The sequence below is a fragment of the Lytechinus pictus genome, chromosome 1, assembly GCF_037042905.1.
Source record: "Lytechinus pictus isolate F3 Inbred chromosome 1, Lp3.0, whole genome shotgun sequence".
Taxonomy (NCBI): domain Eukaryota; kingdom Metazoa; phylum Echinodermata; class Echinoidea; order Temnopleuroida; family Toxopneustidae; genus Lytechinus; species Lytechinus pictus.
The window spans coordinates 12,263,404-12,281,789 of NC_087245.1; the positions used below are offsets into that span (position 1 = coordinate 12,263,404).

Below are 18,386 nucleotides of genomic sequence, written 5' to 3' on the forward strand. Positions count from 1 at the left end.
CAACAGAATGATCCTTATTTGTCAAGATTATGCTTCGGAATATGATATAAAATTCAATAGTGAAAAGAGCCAGCTTATCATATTTACATGTGATAGAAAAAAGGTAATGGACCCAAAGATTAAAGTCAGTGGTAATCCAGTTCAGGTTGTGGATAGAATTTGTCATCTTGGTCACGTCATCAGTCAGGATATTTTTAGTGATGATGTTTCCAAACCTATAGGCGACTTTAATCCTCAGTGCAATATGGTTTTAAGCAATTTCAAACATGCCAAGTGTTATTTGCGTAATATTCTGTTTCAAAAATTTTGTTGTAGTTTTTATGGAACACAGTTATATGCACTATTTGACTCATCTTTGGATGCTTTATTTAGACACTGGAGAATAGCTGTTCGTAGAGTGTGGAAAGTTCCTTGGCAAACACACAATGTGTTATTACCCTTTTTGGCCAAAACGATGTGCATAAAATTGTGGTTTCATAGAAGATGCTTAAATTTTGTCTTGTCATCTCTCAAGGCTGATAACATTATTGTATCATATATAACAAAAATTAGTCAGTTTGGTTCATTCTCTGTGCTTGGAGGGAATATCAAATACTTGAATAGTAAATATATGATGGACCCTAGACAGGTAAATAGGCAGTGGAATAAGGTTCAATGCAACTTAGCTAATGTGGATCGCAAGGTTGAGCAAATTAGGGAACTCATTACAATGAGGGATGCAAAGGATGTATCTCATTTAACTGAAAGTGAATTGAAAGAACTGATTGCCTTTCTGTGCCTACAGGCATATTAATTCCTGGTCCTTTTTTTTTTTTTTTTTTTTTGAATGGATGTTTTTAAGTGTATTTTTTATATATTGAATATGTTTGTTTTGTAAATTGAAAAACATGTTTTTATGTATATGTGCATTTTTATGCGAATAAAGAAGACTTTGAATTGAATTTGAATTGAATTGAATTTATTATGCAAAAGAATATGCCATTAACGGGTACTACCAATAAAACACTAGAGCACTACATTATAACTCCTTGCAACGAAAGATGATTGCTTACATGAACTAATTAAGGTAAAACACTTAGCAAATTTTTTTGGGGAAAAAAATTATCTTGGTAATTATCTAAAATACATATGAATTTTGCTGTGCATATTTGGCATATGACTTATAATCATCATTCATCATGGATAAAGAATAATAAACTGACTTACCACAGGCATTGTGTCATGGAGTACCTTTGGATGAGATTCTCCAATCTGTCGTGTTTTTCGGTCCCATCTGGCACCTTCCATGAACAAGCCTCTCACATACACACCTGAAAGTTACGGGAGATGAAAACATAACTAAGTTTATACTGCACAAAGACTTTCTGTATTATTACACCTTGGAACCAAAATCATTTCCATGGTAACTCCTACAAATACCATTACTACTACCACAAACACAACTAATATCACCACTTCTTCCCCAGTTACCCCTACAAAATCTACCACTATCGCCACCACTTCAGAGACTTGCAGGAGAGTCTAACAGGGCATTGTGTACAGTAGCAAACCCGAAATAAAAATATCACTGCTACTGCAACTACCAAGACTATAAAAATAAGTACCAATAACTATAAAAACTCCTTAGTCCACTAAAATTACCACTACTGCTATCATTAACATTGCTGTAGGCATCCCAAATGATGGTTTTCTATTGTTTCTACTGTGGTTTTCTATTACCTCTTTTATTGACAAACTCTTCTTCCCAACTACAAGAAACTAAAATTCTACGGAATTCTATCAAAGGAAAAGTTTTACGCAGACATCCAGTCCTTTCAAACATGAAAATAGTTCTTGGCCACCCAATTTTAAACAACTAAATATCTACAGTCCCTACAAAAAATAATGAGTTGCTTACCATCTTCGGGTGCCTTTTCGTGTTTCTTGTCATCAAGAACTTCCATGTCATAGCCCAGGAGATCAATGGGTATGGTGAACTTCCTGGCATAGTTCTGCTGGGCGCCAGTCAAGAAGGCTTGTGTGAAGAAGAAACCAGACATCCAGAACACAGGTGGTGGTCCTACATCATACCAGTCCTGATAAACAAGATCAGATGCAGATGAAGAAGATACGTCTAATGAGTGTCAATCAAGACATGGAAAGTATCCACTAAACAGAAGGATGCACATGGATGCATTCCACAGATGCATATTTCTACAAATACGTTGTAAAACCTCAACAGAAAAGGTTGCTTGAGACCATAAAACTGACCATGATATGGCAGTAATCTTATCAATAAAATGGTTACAGCTAGGACCACAAATCATTCCTTGTAAGACCAGGGTCCTGTAACACAAAGCTTAGTGATGAATAGCAAATATGAAATAACACTTCTGATTGGTTCCAAATTAGTATTTTAAACCAAATGCGCATGTAACATTGATATTGATTGGTCAGCCCATTCAGCGATGGATCGCTAATCTTTTTGTTACTGAGCCCAGATCTTTTTTCATGAGTTTTTATAAATTTTCAAACTTGTTTTTTATTCTAAGATTTATGCTTACCTGAAGGAACTTGAGCCTTGCTAAGAAGTCATTGACATAGCTACCAAGAGGTTTGAGTGATGGGTAAGATTTAGTCATCCACATTCCTGGTATCTTGCCCTTCAGGATGCTATTAGCCACATCCTCAAGCTCTGAAGACATCACCACCAAACCCTGAGAGAAAAATCACATGCAAAGAGGTAAGAAAGTGTAAGATGATATAGAATTCATTATAATATCATATATATAATTCACTCTAATGGGGGATAAATTAACCTTTTTTTCAAGTATTTTGCAACATTTGTTTACATTTTGTGGTAGATATTCCTCAAAAAGATATTTGTGAAATATTTTGAAAGCAAAGAGAAGAACAGTGGGGCATTTCATAAATTCTTGTTGACTGACAAGTTGTCAGACAAATTCCTTGATCTTGATTGGCTAAGTAGCACACATGTCTGACAGTTACCATATTAACATTTGGATAAAATACTTTTTTGGATAAAACATCTGACAAGTCTTTTCATGAAATGCTTCCCTGAAATGAATAAATAGCTTTCAGAGTTAGCAAGGTAGTAACAGTAAATGATACCTTGATAGCCTTCTGGATGTTGATGATACTTGATCTAACCACGGCCAGGAGGTTGTTAAACCTTCCCATCTCTTGCACCAGGACAGTGTTCATACTCTGGGTGTAGGTGGTGGGATACTTGCGTAGTCCGGCCTCAATGTCAAACTGTGGTGGTAGCTTGGCCAGGATGTCAGCAGCAACATCATTGACGATGTCATCGTTAGACTTAGCACCGCCTCCCGAAGAACGAGACTGAAATCACAAATGAAGTAAACATGTTATCCTCAAATTGTAAATCAGATAATTCTACAATATTGCAGTTATTCCATATAAGAACCACGCAGAACAACATGCAAATAAACAGGATGAATATAAAGCACATAAGCTGAGCACTAAAAATCAGTTGGGTAGGCCTGAATGAAGGTTGCTTTAATCTCTGATGTTCAGACAATTTTTTAGCATATTGTAGGCGATTATATTTTTACATTCAAAGTGTGTGTTTCATTTTAGTTTGTTCCAAATACAGTATTACCATGCACTGCATTCAAGTTTAAAAGTTTAATGACATTGTATCTTCAGAAAAACTTGTGAGGCATACTGGTAAGCTGTTAACAATTTTCTTATGCCATTTTTCATATTATACCAATATTTACACACAAAAAGTTTAGTATTTGATTAGTATCCATGCCATGCATTACTTTGATGATTTCCACCCCTTCCTCCTTTTTTCAGGTGAAAATTTTTCATCACATTTTCATCAAATATGTTAGTGTTAAAAAACATTTTATGCTTCATTCCCTCTCATTTCTTTCCATGCACACATTTAATTACTCAGAAATCCACAATTGATGTTTGATTAACTTTATAATTTCTTGATAAAATATACCATGTGCACAAATTAAGTGGAAGGTGTGTGAATATATCAACATTATTATTTTACAAAAATTGTTGAACAGAATTTGAGTGTATGCTGTGTCACAATATTGTGTGGTAAAGGAAACTATTCACACATTAACCTTGAAAAAGCTAACTTTTTTTCGAAGCTGATTGTTAATATATAATTTACATATTACCAAATTATATATAGTATTAATGTGCTTATAATGTGATATACTATCCAGTGCAATACATTTCCCACAAACAAGAAAAACAGTGCTCTGTTTATTTTCTTTTAATTCTAGTGTCACAACGAGGTCAATATATATACCGGTATTTAGAGTGAGTCTTATTAATTTCACAACTGCAATATTAAAGTGCAAAATGAAATAAATGTGCAAATTTAAAAATGATTTATTCAATATTATTTGATTTTTAAGTTAATTTTTTGACTATTTGATTTTTTTTTCATTTTTAACCGATTGTAGACTGAGCCCACACATACAGTCTCTGGTCTATCAAAATGCATGTTGTTGTATAATCAGCCAGTTTCCAATGGCTTAACACAATGTTTTTTATTAAAAAAACATTTGCTTTGATGTACATCTGCACTTTGCAACCCATAGATAAGTTGACTGGATGAGTTAACCGATTTACAGGTTTCTATCATTTTTCAAACTTAAAACACAATTCATTATTCCTTTTAAATTATTTTCATTGTTTCAAATTTCCATGCACAAAGCAAAAAAAAAAATCAATTATCAAAAAGTATAAATAAACAGAGGTTAAGTAAAAAACCTTGGTTGTTAGTATCCAAGACATCTCAAATAAACCATGGCCATATAAAAAATAAAATAAAGATAATCTCTTGAATAACAATTAAAAAAAACAGGTGCAAGTGTGACATCTGTTTGATTGCTAATAAGGATTAACCAACCATCACACCCAACACCTCAAAACATCATACATGAATCATACAATACCTGAGCCTGATGATGACATATTGGGGTTTGGATTTAAATAGTCCGAGAAGGCAGGGTTGGGGGTAATAGAAGGAGGCAGGTTCATATCACACAGGCAAGTAACATAGTATACCATGCATTTAACCATGTGTTCATGATAGAAAAGATTTTAGGAAAGGGATATGGAGCATAAAATAAGATGAGGGATAAGGGGAATAAAACATGAAATTGAATTAAATTTATCATTTATGAAATCACTGATAACCATATTATCTTGGCAATGCATTTTAGAGCATACCTATACACTCAAATTTTTTTTTCAAATCTCATGTATAAAAAAGAAGGATATTTTGCATTAAGACCATGAGACAACAATTTGTCTTGAAAAGCTTGAATATTTGATGAACATTACAGACTGAACAAAGTAATCATCATTTTCATATGTCAAACGAAAAGAATATTGCTGGAGTAACCCTGTATATAAAGACCAAGCGAGTTAGACATGAAAATCGGTCTGCATATTCAGGTGGTCTTTACTGAAACGTTCTTGTAAATTTTAGCATCAATCAAGATGTTCCTTACAAATTTAGTATTTTCAGAAAACCATTTGAATCACAGTAATTGCAAAAAATACACGCAGTCTTTTTTCAAGAGACATACTTAAGACACAAAACACTGAATATTTTTAAAGTGGAGAAATTCATTTGCAACATATACAAATATATTTTTTAATACAGTACATATAATCACTTCTGCATTTTTAAATGTAAAATGTCTCTTTCACTGCAAATTTTAATATGGTACTGTGAAATACAATATGTGGCAGATTTTTGTCCAATATAATACAATTATATTAAAAATCATAATTATGCCATAGGAGTAAATGAAATATCATCTCTTTCTAATATGTGCAAAAATAAAAATATATTATGTTGCAGCCATATAGAATACATAGTGCATTCAGTTGAAACAAGTTGTGGTTTACAGAGTATTTTGGTCAAAAGGTCATACATGTCATATATCCATCTAATGATAAAAACTGTAATATGATACATGTACAGCAAATTTGTAATATACAGTATTGCCTTTAATGCAACAAACTGCGACGGGAAATAAAGAAATGATTCCTTAAAATTGAACTTGTAATACAATATCCCAGAGTACTGATTTATCACAATGTCCTGTATTCACACTTTTGAAATTTTGATGTAAACAAAATATTTAACATACAAATATTTTCAAAACCCTCATTCAGAAATATAATCTATGTTGAAAGGAAATGAAAAGAATAGGGAATCTCTGCATGGTGACTACATGAATACCTACAGTGCAGCCAATAGGGTTTCACTGTGACTTTCTGTAAAGATTACAATGCAAAACAGACAAGTCATACCTGAGGATACAAAAGCTGACTGTCCCCATTCTTAGCAAAATCATAAATTAAATTGGAAATCGTTAGTAAGAAAAGATAAAGAAAGCTGCAAAATGATTGTTAAAGAAACAGAATAAGTCTTTTAGAGAAAACGACAAGATGAATATTAGTTTGAAGTATTGTTATTAGTAAAGAAAACTATCAATGAGCCTTAGAGGAAACATTCTAATTTCATAAAAAAAAATCAAAATATGTTATCAGCCAAGAACAACACAGAATTTAACCGAAGTTGACACTGTTATTGATAACAAACTTAAACAATTTAATGGTACCACGATACGTTATTAGCAAGGTATCTATTTAGAATGTGTAAAAAAATCAAGAACTATTTGAAAATTGTCTGTAAATGTATTCAAGAATTCTTGTGGAGAAGATTGAAACAGCATAGAAGAAGAGTAATGGAGGGTGATTGGAACATAGAGGGGTATTAGAGAGAGAATAAGAGGGGGAGAAGGGGGAGGGGTGAGGAGACATGATCATATGCAGAAATTTGTCTTCCTAGGGTGAAAAAATATGGACAGTGTTAAAAAATTCAAAGGTGTGGTTATTTTCTTTAATTATGAATTGAAACATAAGGTGCACTTGGGGTGGACCTTGTGAAAATTTACAATTAAAGAAACTGGTTTTGAAAAAATAATGCCCCCTTCCCATCATGACATATAAAACCATACGGGAGAGGGGATAGTGGTGGGTAGAGTGAGGACAAAAATAAGAAGGGGATAGGAGGGGCGAGAAAAAGGAAGAAAAAAGGAAGAAATGAAGAGGGGGAAAAGAGATATAAGAGGGATACAGATAGGAAAAAATACAAGGGAAGAGATGAAGACACAGAGAGAAAGGGAAGACAAAAATAGGAAGGACAGAGAGAAGATGAAAGAATACCAACCTTGCTCTGTTGTTCAGCCTGATGACAGATGATTTAGTCACAAAGAGCAGAATTGAGATGATAATAACAAGCAGGTTGTGATGTGATGCAATATAGGTACATATAAATAGCATAGAAACAATGTGTATGCAAGTAAGAAATTGTTAGAAATAGAAATACAATAGAGAGAGTATCAAGATCTACATGTATGATGAAAAAGCTTACAAAATTACAGAAAAATGTAATGAAGAGCTAGATATGAATAAAGATGTTAGGTAGCACAGAAAACAGATATATGACATGAAAAGCAGCAAGTGCATACAAAAGGGAGATTTATAATTAAATGGCTGATGTTAAGCATACAATCAGAGTTATTTAGACACAAAGAATGAATAAAAGGTAAGAGTGCACACTTTAGAGGACTTTAGAGGTTGCAAGGCTGGACCTAAATTATTTTCTTGGATATCTGAAAGGGTGCTCTTTGGACGTTATTATAGATTAGATCAAAGAATTCAAAGAAATCTTGGGTAAATAGCAATAAAGAAATAAAATAGAGACCAATAGGGAATGATATTACCCTTCTTTTCCAATCTCAGTAACCGAGACTTCTTATTCAGTAATACAAGTACAAGTAGGCGTACATCAATCTATCCACTAGGATGAATCATTGTTGGGAAATCACAGGGAAGTTAATTTACCCTTATTCTAAGACTCTGAATAAGTCAACATTTACATGTAAATGCATTCTTCCTTTTGAATAATATTAAAAACATTTTACTTTACCAATGAATGATAATGGAATAGGGTTAGAGAATACAGTAGTCAACAGGTTCATGACAAATTTCTATCAGCTTATTCTATGGGTATAAAATCAGGTGGGTGTTTCATAAAGCTATTCGTAAAGTTACGCACAACTTTACGTACAACTGGGACATTATCTTTGGTGCTAAGTGAGCTATATAGGGATAGTGTGGCACAAGAAAGGTCACCAGTCGTGCGTAAAGTCTTGCATAACTTTACAAACAGCTTTATGAACCCACCAGGTGGGTGTTTCATAAAGCTGTTTGTAAGTTAAGAGCGACTTTAAGAACGACTGGTGATCCTTTCTTACGCGCTAAATAATCACCAATGAACATTTGATGGTGAATATCATTTACCACAAGAAAGGATCACCAGTCGTTCTTAAAGTCACTCTTAACTTTAATACAAACAGCTTTATGAAACGACCCCCTGGTCAGTGAAGGTATATTATATGATAAATGGGGTATTTCACACAGAATTAAGAGTGGCTTGAGGGTCGTACTCATATTCTTAGTTTCACGCAGTAAATAACATTGGTATGCAGTATATCACGCATCTTATTGTTCAGATAAAGCTAGGATGTACACTACTGCATAATTCTCAATAATAAGATTACATATAAACACCATCTGCACATTGGCTCTACAGCATGACTTAAGTTAAACTTAAGTTTGTGTGAAACAGCCCCTGACATCACCTATCCATATATCAATTTGTAATCTTTCTGAAAGAGAGAAGACAGACTGACTAAACTGTGCTTTAATTCTTACCTGAGTAAGAAGAATGTTGTCAAACAAGAGTTTGGTCTCACTCTGATCCTTTGTGATGTCAGCGTTGGCGTGCATGCCAAACACCTCAGGGTGAGGGATGATGGGAAGGTTCTTGGTGAACGTCAGATAGCTCTCATACTGGATGTCAAACAAAGTATACAAAGCAAAACATAATAAGTTTTCATAGCAAGACATTTTAAAAGACAAATAAGATGACAACCAGTACCAATGTTCATGAAAAATGATATCAGTAATAATTGGACATAAGCATAACTTCAAACCTTTTGAACAGGAACTTCCTTTCAAAAAATTTTATAAAAAGGGGATATTTTCTGTTTTGGTTCATGATATATTAAAAGAGACTGAATCATTATCAATCACAACACTCTCCAGGAGTGGAGAACGTGCATACACTATCATATTGTGTGAGGAAAAGTTTAATTGATTCAAATAACATGAGTGATAACAATTTGTAGGTCATGTAGATACACCATTACTGGTTATGTCTTGTGAAATATAAAAGACTGATTTTATATACATACAGAATGACAGAATATATCTTCATTATTTTGTTAAAATCATCAAGCAACAAATTATTGTATAGCTAAATATGAATACTTAAAAAAAAACAGTCCAGGTCGAGACTTACATCGCCAGCAGGAGGGGCATAGTAGGTTCCACTTGAATCAAATTTATAGGACTCATCTTCAATCTTAGGAGTGTAGAACTTATCCAGGATGGTGTGGAGGGTACGTCGATCACGATCATCTGTCACACGACCACCATAGTTACACTCACCGGTCAGGTAGGTCAATGCATCATATGGGATGTCCTAGATGTTTTAATATAAATGTGCAAAGTTGTCATGGGAAGAGTCACAAAGAAAGGGCTAACTGTGTGTAACTAACATTGTACTGCCATTGGAGTCTTCATATAAGGCTTGATGAGTTAATACACAAACTGTTTTTGGTTATTACGTATGTATGTAGTACCAACGGAATGTCTCTTGTGACGGATTGCTTAGTGAGTGTACTGGTATTGAAAGACAAATTATGTATTGCACAATAGATTGTGTTTTGAAAATATCATAATCTTTTGAATAGATGATGTTTTGAAAAAAATCATGATATGGGTGGGTTGAAAATCATATTTCACATATTGTCATCTTTCAAATGTTACTCAAGCATATTCCAAATGGCATTTGAAAGCGTCATGAAATAATGTCATCCTAGAAAATGAAATGAATTAAAGCAAATATTTTCAATTGAAACAAACAAATTGCGACCTCTTAATATCACATTAGAATATATGCAACATATTCCCATTGTTTGATATGATAGTGTTTATTCTACAAATATCTATCAGTGTTATGATAATTGCAGGAATGTTAATTCTCTCTTGTCAAAACTCTAAAGATAAAAATCCTATTTTAATGTAATCTAATAGTTAAAAAATATCTCCAGACAATTCTAAATCCCCAAACAGACTATCGAAGTATAATAATAAATAATTGTGACATATTTTTTTATATCAAATTCAAACTCTAATTTTCTTATTTTCAGCTTAGAAGAATCTTTCTACATAAAAAAATCTTACTGGTTGTTGGCATGCATGAAATCAAATTTATACAATATAAATCAATTGAAAAAAAATCTTGGAAGCTGATATAGTGCTCACCTCATATTCATTAAGGAACATAGCCAGTTGCCTGACACTGATCCTAAGATCAGTTTCATTGAACTCATAAGGAATGTTCCATCCAAGAGGACCAAACTTACGTCTCTCTTGCACCAAGGCATGGAAGAAGCACAGACCATAAAGCATCTTCTTCCATACATGCTGATGATATAGGAAACAAAGATAGAATAGGATTATTAATTCTACTCTTTGACCTTGAAAATACATAATTGCATCAAGGGGTTTTGTTTCATACAACTTGTCTATTGATTACAGATTATAGAATCCATACAAATTTGTCAATCAAATGGTGCGAATAACAAGTAAAGTCATGTGAAAGGGGGACCTAATTTTAAAGGTGCTCTTGCAAACATGGAATAGAGTAGATTTGGTTGAACAGAGATCAGACTCTTCAAAGTAAACAGACAAAATTATTGGAGTCCATAGGTTAACAGTGTCAATAGGGGAAAAAAGTTGTGCATAGCTTGGTATCAACAATCTACAATATGAAATAAAATAATGGTAACTTTCCAATGGTGGGATCTCTTATCTTGTTCTCTAATCTTTCTAGAATGAACAACTATTAAAGCTTTCACAATTTATTTTCCTTTTAAATCCCCTTCCTTATTGAACAAATCCCCTTTTGTTGACTCTTGCTTCTCCGTAATATAAAATTTTGAAAATTTGTTTGTGTTTCCTATAATAACAGGAGTTTTCCCCCTTTTTTATACAAAAAAATCCTTATTTCCAAATTTTCCTTCACCGACACCCCGATGCCAAGTGAATGAAAATTTGTTTATAATGGTGGATTTTAATTCATTTTGAGGGGGGGGTGGGTCTTTAATAGCATAGCTGATATTTTGCAAGATGACGGCTGAAAATTTTGATGAATTGATTTGAGAATCCACAATATATTTTTAAGCATGATCACAAAACAATCATAAAGAAATCAACTTCAAGGATAATCGTTAACTAATTTCTTGCCATGTGAATAGAGAGAAGTGTGCTTTGCTTACCTGAGCCTAGATATAAGAGGAGGATGCCACAGCATTGCAATAATCAGCATTGTGAGGGGTGGGGTAAACACCACAATCAATAGTGATATACCAGTAGCCAAATAGCAAGAGTGAGATAAAGAGTGAATGAAAAGAAATGTGGAGAGAAAAATTGTGTACAGGAAAGAGTGTTTGAAGAAAAAAATGCAAGAGAAAGGAAGGGTAAAAAACATACATAAAAACAAATCATATGAAAAATCTCAGTAAGTTTTGCAATAAAAAAAATACTACAAACACATTGCTTCAAACAAACACCACAAAAAAGACATTTATCCATAGGAGGCTGAAAACCAACCAGCCTCATATTCCCAGTTGAATTAATCACTTGGCAATAGCATCTCTTCTGCTTGATCATTATTTTGGATACTCCCCCATGGTACGAGTCTATATGATATCATTGTTTTCACAAACTTTTAATTCTGTATTTTTGACAGAGAGAAGATGTGACAACTTTGTGTTTACCAATTTCCCAATATTAAGACTTTACAGCAATAACTTAAAATGACATGCTGAATGACATGATTCAAAATCACAACAGAAATTGATACCATGGAGTGGTAGAACCTCCACCATCATTCTAAATTCTCACAATACACACACGCAGCAATTGTGTATTTTCTTAAAGCTTAAAAATTGATTTCCTTTTCAAAGACAGTTGGCAACATTGGTATGATATACCAATTTAACAAACTTGGGAATTGCAGTTCTCAAGATATCAAAACCAAACAAGCAATGTTTGAAATATACTACTGGCTGAATTTCATGGGTAGATTTGTGAATTAAGCAAAACAACACACATTTCGAGAATCAACAAGGCATTTTCACTTCATTTAAGATGCAAAAAGAAGTTCTTACATCAGCCTTGACACTTCCAAAGAATTCTGGATCTGAGATGGGATCACTGAGGTAAGACTGGATGATGTTAGCTCTGAGACCCTTAGGTGGTTCATTGGTCATCTTGACCCCATTCTGAAGGACAGCCACAGGAAAGTGAGGGGATGGGTAACTGGTCAGCCATAGACGGAAGTCTGGATGGACCGCCTCTGGGTTCAATTCCTAGAAAGGAAACAAATGTTGCTCAGAATTACTAAGCACTCAGCAAATTACATATCCTAGATGACCAAATCAAGTATCACAATTCATGTATACCTAATCACTCATACACAATCTAGGACCTACAAGGATAGTCTTGGGATCATAAAAAAGAAAGAAGTTTAATTACTCAGTATTTATTAAGCATGGCTCATATCTCATATAAATGGCACACTTTTTTTCTTTGCTCTGGCTGACTGTGAGCAGTTAATAGAACACATAGACTTACTTTTACACAGAACCACAGAATCAAATCATCTTTTAGATGCTCTATCACAACATGTGCATGAATATCAAATGTGGATATCTGTTCTTTTAATAATTCCCAATGAAAGCAATATCACGCATATCCACTTTAGAATTACGAATTTTATCAACATATGATCACATTTTTATGATATTTCATCAACATATCACGGAGGGAAGCTTACAATGACTATGTATTTCATCTTTCTTAACAATGGTGTTTTATCTTGAAAATGAAATCTTAGTGCTCTTACCTCACAGATCTTTTCTAGTGTTGTCATCCATGATACAGCCAAGTGACAGTTCTGAAGCAGGACCCATGTACCTTCCTTCACACCTTTCTCTATCATGTTCATAGCAATAGGACCTTGTCCCTGACCTAGCGACAAGGAGCTCAGCTTGCTACCTCCAAAGCCCTGTAGGGATAGTCCATTGCATCATTTGTCATTTGTGTAAATATGAAATATTCATTCTGATCTTCCAGGGTGATAGCCAGAAAGAATAATTCAGTAAATCTGTACAATAGGTACAATTTGCAGAATCGTAATGGTATGGATCCTATTGTGTAAAATTAACCAATGACGATTACTCTGACATCAATTGTAATTACCATAAAAATCTTTTTAAAATTGCTCTTCATATATTCTGTTTTAATTTTTATATTATTGGGCCCAGGAGAATATTTCAAGAGAATCAGTTTCATTGAGAACAGTTTTAAGCTACTGAACACCTTGCAGCTGATTGGCTAAGAGCAAATTAGCCAGTGAAAATCAGTGATTACTTGCTTCGTGAAACATGCCTAATGACACACTCCCTAGGACTTGATCTGTGGATTACCTGATCATCAGCAAACTTGAGGAGAGCAGCAGTAGGATCACTACCAGGTGATAGGATGAAGATGAGAGGGGCGCAACAATGGCTGTCATTGAAGGCCTTACCAAGGTCAAACGGTGGGGGTTCAATGAACTTTCTGCCCAGTTTCTGGGTCACAAAGTCCTGGACAGCAGGTACCATCTAGTAGCATGGAAGACCAAAAAAATTTAATATTATAAGCTAAATACAGTGTATGATAGTTAAGTAATTATGTATTAATTTTTGTTTTAATCCAACATTTTTGTGAGTCTCCTGTTGTGTGTTGATTGTATCTATAGAGATGCATGCTCTTACTAATCTTGATAAATTTGGAATATTCAAGTGATGGATAAATGTCAACCTATTGACTTAGTTAATATTTGACACTCACCTTATCTGGTCGTAGACACCTGATGATAATGAGCTTCTGGAAGAGACCTAGACTCTCCTCCCAGTCACTCGGCAGCTTCTCATTTTGTGGTTCCTATGAAAAGAATGACAAAATTGCAAATTCATCCAGAAACACGAATCAGTGTATGCTATCTGTTTTTCAACCATTCAATACTGACTTAAGTGTTGGCCTACTTTTAAAAAATCAAATCAATCACATATGCATCAAAATATTGGAGTGAAACCAGCAATAATCAAAGAAAAGATTCTTACATTAACAACATTTTAAATCACTGATTGGTAAATATAATCTACTATAGTTAGCCATGGGATCACAAGACAACAGAAAACGACAAGAAAAGCCTTAAGAAAGACCACAGGAACGATAAATATTACTTCAAAACAAAATTTCTCAGGTTGGTAGAAAGTAACTTTTCATCAGTTAACTAATCAACTTACACCACTGTCGTAAAGAACCTTCCAGCCTTCCTTCTGGGCGGGGAATTTCTTGCGGATGCCGCTGAACTTTGGCATATCATCAGCACGGCAGACCTCATCCCAGGAGGTAGAGGGTAACCAGGAAGTTGGGTTAGAGTGAGGGTTGTCCAGACCTACGCCACCGGTCAATAAGAAACGCCATTCCTCTTCCTTGACCTCACCAGTGTGTTTCAGCAGGTTGGTGTTCAGGATAAAGGAGAACAACAGCTGCAAACAAAAAAGGGTTTTTCTAAAATAAATATTTGGTTGAATGCATGATGATTACTGCAAGAGGTTTATGCGAGTATTGGCATTGATAGGATGATCTGGCCTTGTTATTTCCGATTCTTTTTAAATGTTCATATTTCTTAAATATGTATTTTATACTTATCAAAAGTTTTAATCTCTAACCTTTACAAGGACATAACATATATTGTATGTTTCATTGTACTATTTCACATGTAAATCATTCTTTGACTATCATGACTTTGAGAGCCCCTTCCAATATTGCTCTACAACATATGCAAATTAATAACAAGTGACAATGAATTTCAAGAATTGACAGATGCAATCTGAAGGACGGCTTGGCACTGTTTCATAAAACTTGTCATTAATACCAAATGCTAGAATTCTATGTCAAATCTGTTCTTGACCAATGAAATTGCACTATTAAGCCTACAACAGTAGCTTCTTACTTGCTATTAAGACCAGGTTTCATGAAACTAATCACATTGAACCATTACATCACCTTTTTATTACACCTTAATATTTGGAATCAATATCAGGTTTAATGAAAAGGGTATGGGTTTTCTGTTTACCTTGTCTTTCTCAAAGAGAGAACGGCAGATGTTACAGTAGAGTGAGTAAGTGAAGTACTCCCTCAGGTTCTCAAGACGCTTCTCAAGATTGTCAGATTTCTCTGAGTTCTCAATAGCATTGATAAACAAGTTCACAAACCTGGATGATTAAAAACAATAACAAGGGGGTTTGAAATAAATTAATATTTAGAATTGTTTGTATTAATAACATTGCAGGAATAAAGTATGATGCCATGGATGTATAAAAAGTGTCTGATTGTAGCCATCTCTCAAATAAAAAATCTTAAATCAAGTAAATTAGTATCGTTTATAGTCAAATTGACACTGACAAAGATTGGACTGTCATCCAGACTGTCAGTACATTTTGCTTTAATATTATTATGCATAATTTGTCAATGAAAATTGCTGACTGGACACTTCATGGAATGCTCTCCTGAGGCCATGCCAATTATATCTCAACCAATTAACAATAAAAGAACATATTACATACCATGTAAGAGAGTACTGGTACATGGGTTCAATGTTAGCCAAGTCAGCAATGGTGAAAAACAGGATACTAGAATGGGTGGCAATGGGTTTGTATCCTAGACGAGTCTTGTTGATCATCTTCTCCGTCTCTTCTGCAACAGCCTGTTTCTCAGAGATCTCATTGGCAAGGACTTTAGAGGAGGATAGAACCTTGATGGCCGTCTCGTCCTCAAGGATGTTGCCTTCAGATGAGGAGAGCACTTCTAAGATCTTGTTCTCAATTTCATTCAGTTGCCTGGTGGAAAGGACAGAGGGTACAGGTTAGTGCTACATTGAAAACCCTTACAAAGAATAGTAGGACATTCATTCCCATCTCATATTGTTCTTCTCTTTCTCCACCCTAACCAATTTCTTCTACATTTCCATTTTGTGCTTTTAGCATATTCTTCTTTCTTTATCTTCTTGATATAAATTCTCTCTTCTACAACATCCATCATTTACACATGTATAGAATAATATAAGTTTGAAAGGTCACATACAATTAACTATTTGTCATAATGATTCCTCTCCTTTCTTCCCTTACCCATCTCCCTCGAAAATTCTCCTTTTCTTTTTTCTTCTTTTTCAATTTCCTTCTCTTCCTAATCTTTTCCTATTTATGTCTACTAATTATTATATTATTTGTTCTTTATCTCTCTCCATATTGTACTCCTCTTTAACCATTCCCTTCTGCACTTCTTTCTACTCCTTTGCCTTCGCCTTTTCCTTTTCCCTTTTCTCCTAATTTGTCCCCCATTTAATGACATACCTTTTATTGTCAGCACTCTGGATGATGAGGGCATTTCTCTCTTCCTCAAGTTCAGGGCGTTCCTTGGCTACCACGATTCCTAACAGCTGATCCTCCAGACCCTCAGGGGTGATCATGAAGTTCAACAGAGTGACCTATACACGGCAAAAAATCACGGTAATGAAAAACAAGTAGAGTGAATAATCCTTATGTATCAGTTCGTAAAGGGAAACAACACCATCTTGTTATGAGTGCAAATGAAAATAAACTCAACAATGCAAAACCATCTATGTCAGAATATAATAAGTTATGTGAATGTATGAAAAGTAGACTGAACAATCATTGAAAATGTCATAACAAATCCTACTGATTATTTGTTGACCATCTATCAGGATAAAACAAAAATGACTATGTTCATATCTACATTAGATGTGAAAGTGGTCCATGATTTGATTTGAGCTCAATATTCTTTTTTTGTAATTGGTTAGCAATTTATTTTAACATCACAAATACATGCTACCAAACACATTAAAAAGGGCTTTTAAACATACATGATATGTACATAAACATAATACATAGGATCGTCAATAAAATATTTCAAAAAACTAATTTACTCTGTCATCACTTTCTGGGGGAAAAAAGGAAAATTTCATACCTACTTTAATTTAATAGCAAAAAAAAAATTATGGGGAAAGAAATTTGGGTATCTTTCTTCAACATTGTTCTTCAAACTTTGTTTTAAAAACCTAAATAAACAATATCATAAATAAATTAATGGATGCTATTAAAGTAATCTCTTGGACAGATTGAGAGTACATGGAGCATTTCATGAAGTCTCCAATCAGTGATTTTTCAATGACAAACAAGCTCTCAGCCAATCAAATGCAAGTATTTCAATAGGAAATAACAGTTGTCAATGAAAATCACTAACATGAAACCGTCCCTAGGACATACCTTGACTGAAGTCTCAGGGAGGTAGTGAGGATTCCTCAGCTTAGTAGTGATGTAGAAACGGAAGTCATGGGAATACTCTATGGTACTGTCTCCAAGACGGATACAGATGGCTCCACCAGACTTGAAGGTTTGCTTCAGGAGCAATGGTTCCAGGATAGGATCCAGCTCCTCCGCAACATTCTCCAGCAGAACCTGATGGTATAAAGAGATAAATAAGATGCCTTGTTTCAAGGTGGAGTATTATATAGTTTGTTGGGGTTTTTTTCAAATAAAACTAAAAGTGCATGTTGCATCATAAATGTACCCATCAGGGTGCCAATTATAAATCTGTACAATCAACATTGCAAATATTATTACATGATTTATTTCCCAAATAGACTTATATTTAATATCAATCATAAGATTAATTGCATCTCTATGATACAGGGTATTGTTGAAAGAAGTTGTTGCAATGTAATGAGAATGATGTTCAGAATTATATCAATTATATTAAGTGTCGCTTGTTTTATGTCCTCATCAAGAAGTCATGAAGAGCCTATTCATTTGCCCAAGGTTATCATTAAACTGAAAAATGGAGCAAATTTCCTGTTTTTTTAATTAAACTCATTCTCTCTACCAAGAGGTTTTGGACTCAAAAGTCAATTTCTTTTGTCTTACATGTATCCCTTGGTGATTCTACCAAACAAGCATACAATTTCGATTAGAATTTTAAACGAGGTAGAGAAAAACCCTCCATGCCTGATCAGCCTGAAGGATTTTTCTTTCATGGAAGAAAAT

General features: G+C 34.1%; 1 protein-coding gene across 1 annotated transcript in view; it reads right to left on the reverse strand.

The window, feature by feature from the left end:
* LOC129257523 (dynein axonemal heavy chain 7-like) overlaps nt 1-18,386 on the reverse strand; it is a 29,293-nt gene that overhangs the window by 6,133 nt on the left and 4,774 nt on the right. The window contains exons 4-19 of the mRNA XM_054895869.2: nt 17,610-17,801; nt 16,677-16,810; nt 15,891-16,163; nt 15,401-15,539; nt 14,565-14,810; nt 14,107-14,199; nt 13,701-13,877; nt 13,118-13,279; nt 12,381-12,581; nt 10,471-10,632; nt 9,443-9,625; nt 8,794-8,931; nt 3,112-3,342; nt 2,544-2,696; nt 1,898-2,075; nt 1,207-1,310 (exon numbers count right to left, since the gene is read on the reverse strand). Coding sequence (XP_054751844.2) covers nt 1,207-1,310; nt 1,898-2,075; nt 2,544-2,696; nt 3,112-3,342; nt 8,794-8,931; nt 9,443-9,625; nt 10,471-10,632; nt 12,381-12,581; nt 13,118-13,279; nt 13,701-13,877; nt 14,107-14,199; nt 14,565-14,810; nt 15,401-15,539; nt 15,891-16,163; nt 16,677-16,810; nt 17,610-17,801 — 2,766 coding nt within the window. The remainder of the gene's footprint in view (nt 1-1,206; nt 1,311-1,897; nt 2,076-2,543; nt 2,697-3,111; nt 3,343-8,793; nt 8,932-9,442; nt 9,626-10,470; nt 10,633-12,380; nt 12,582-13,117; nt 13,280-13,700; nt 13,878-14,106; nt 14,200-14,564; nt 14,811-15,400; nt 15,540-15,890; nt 16,164-16,676; nt 16,811-17,609; nt 17,802-18,386) is intronic.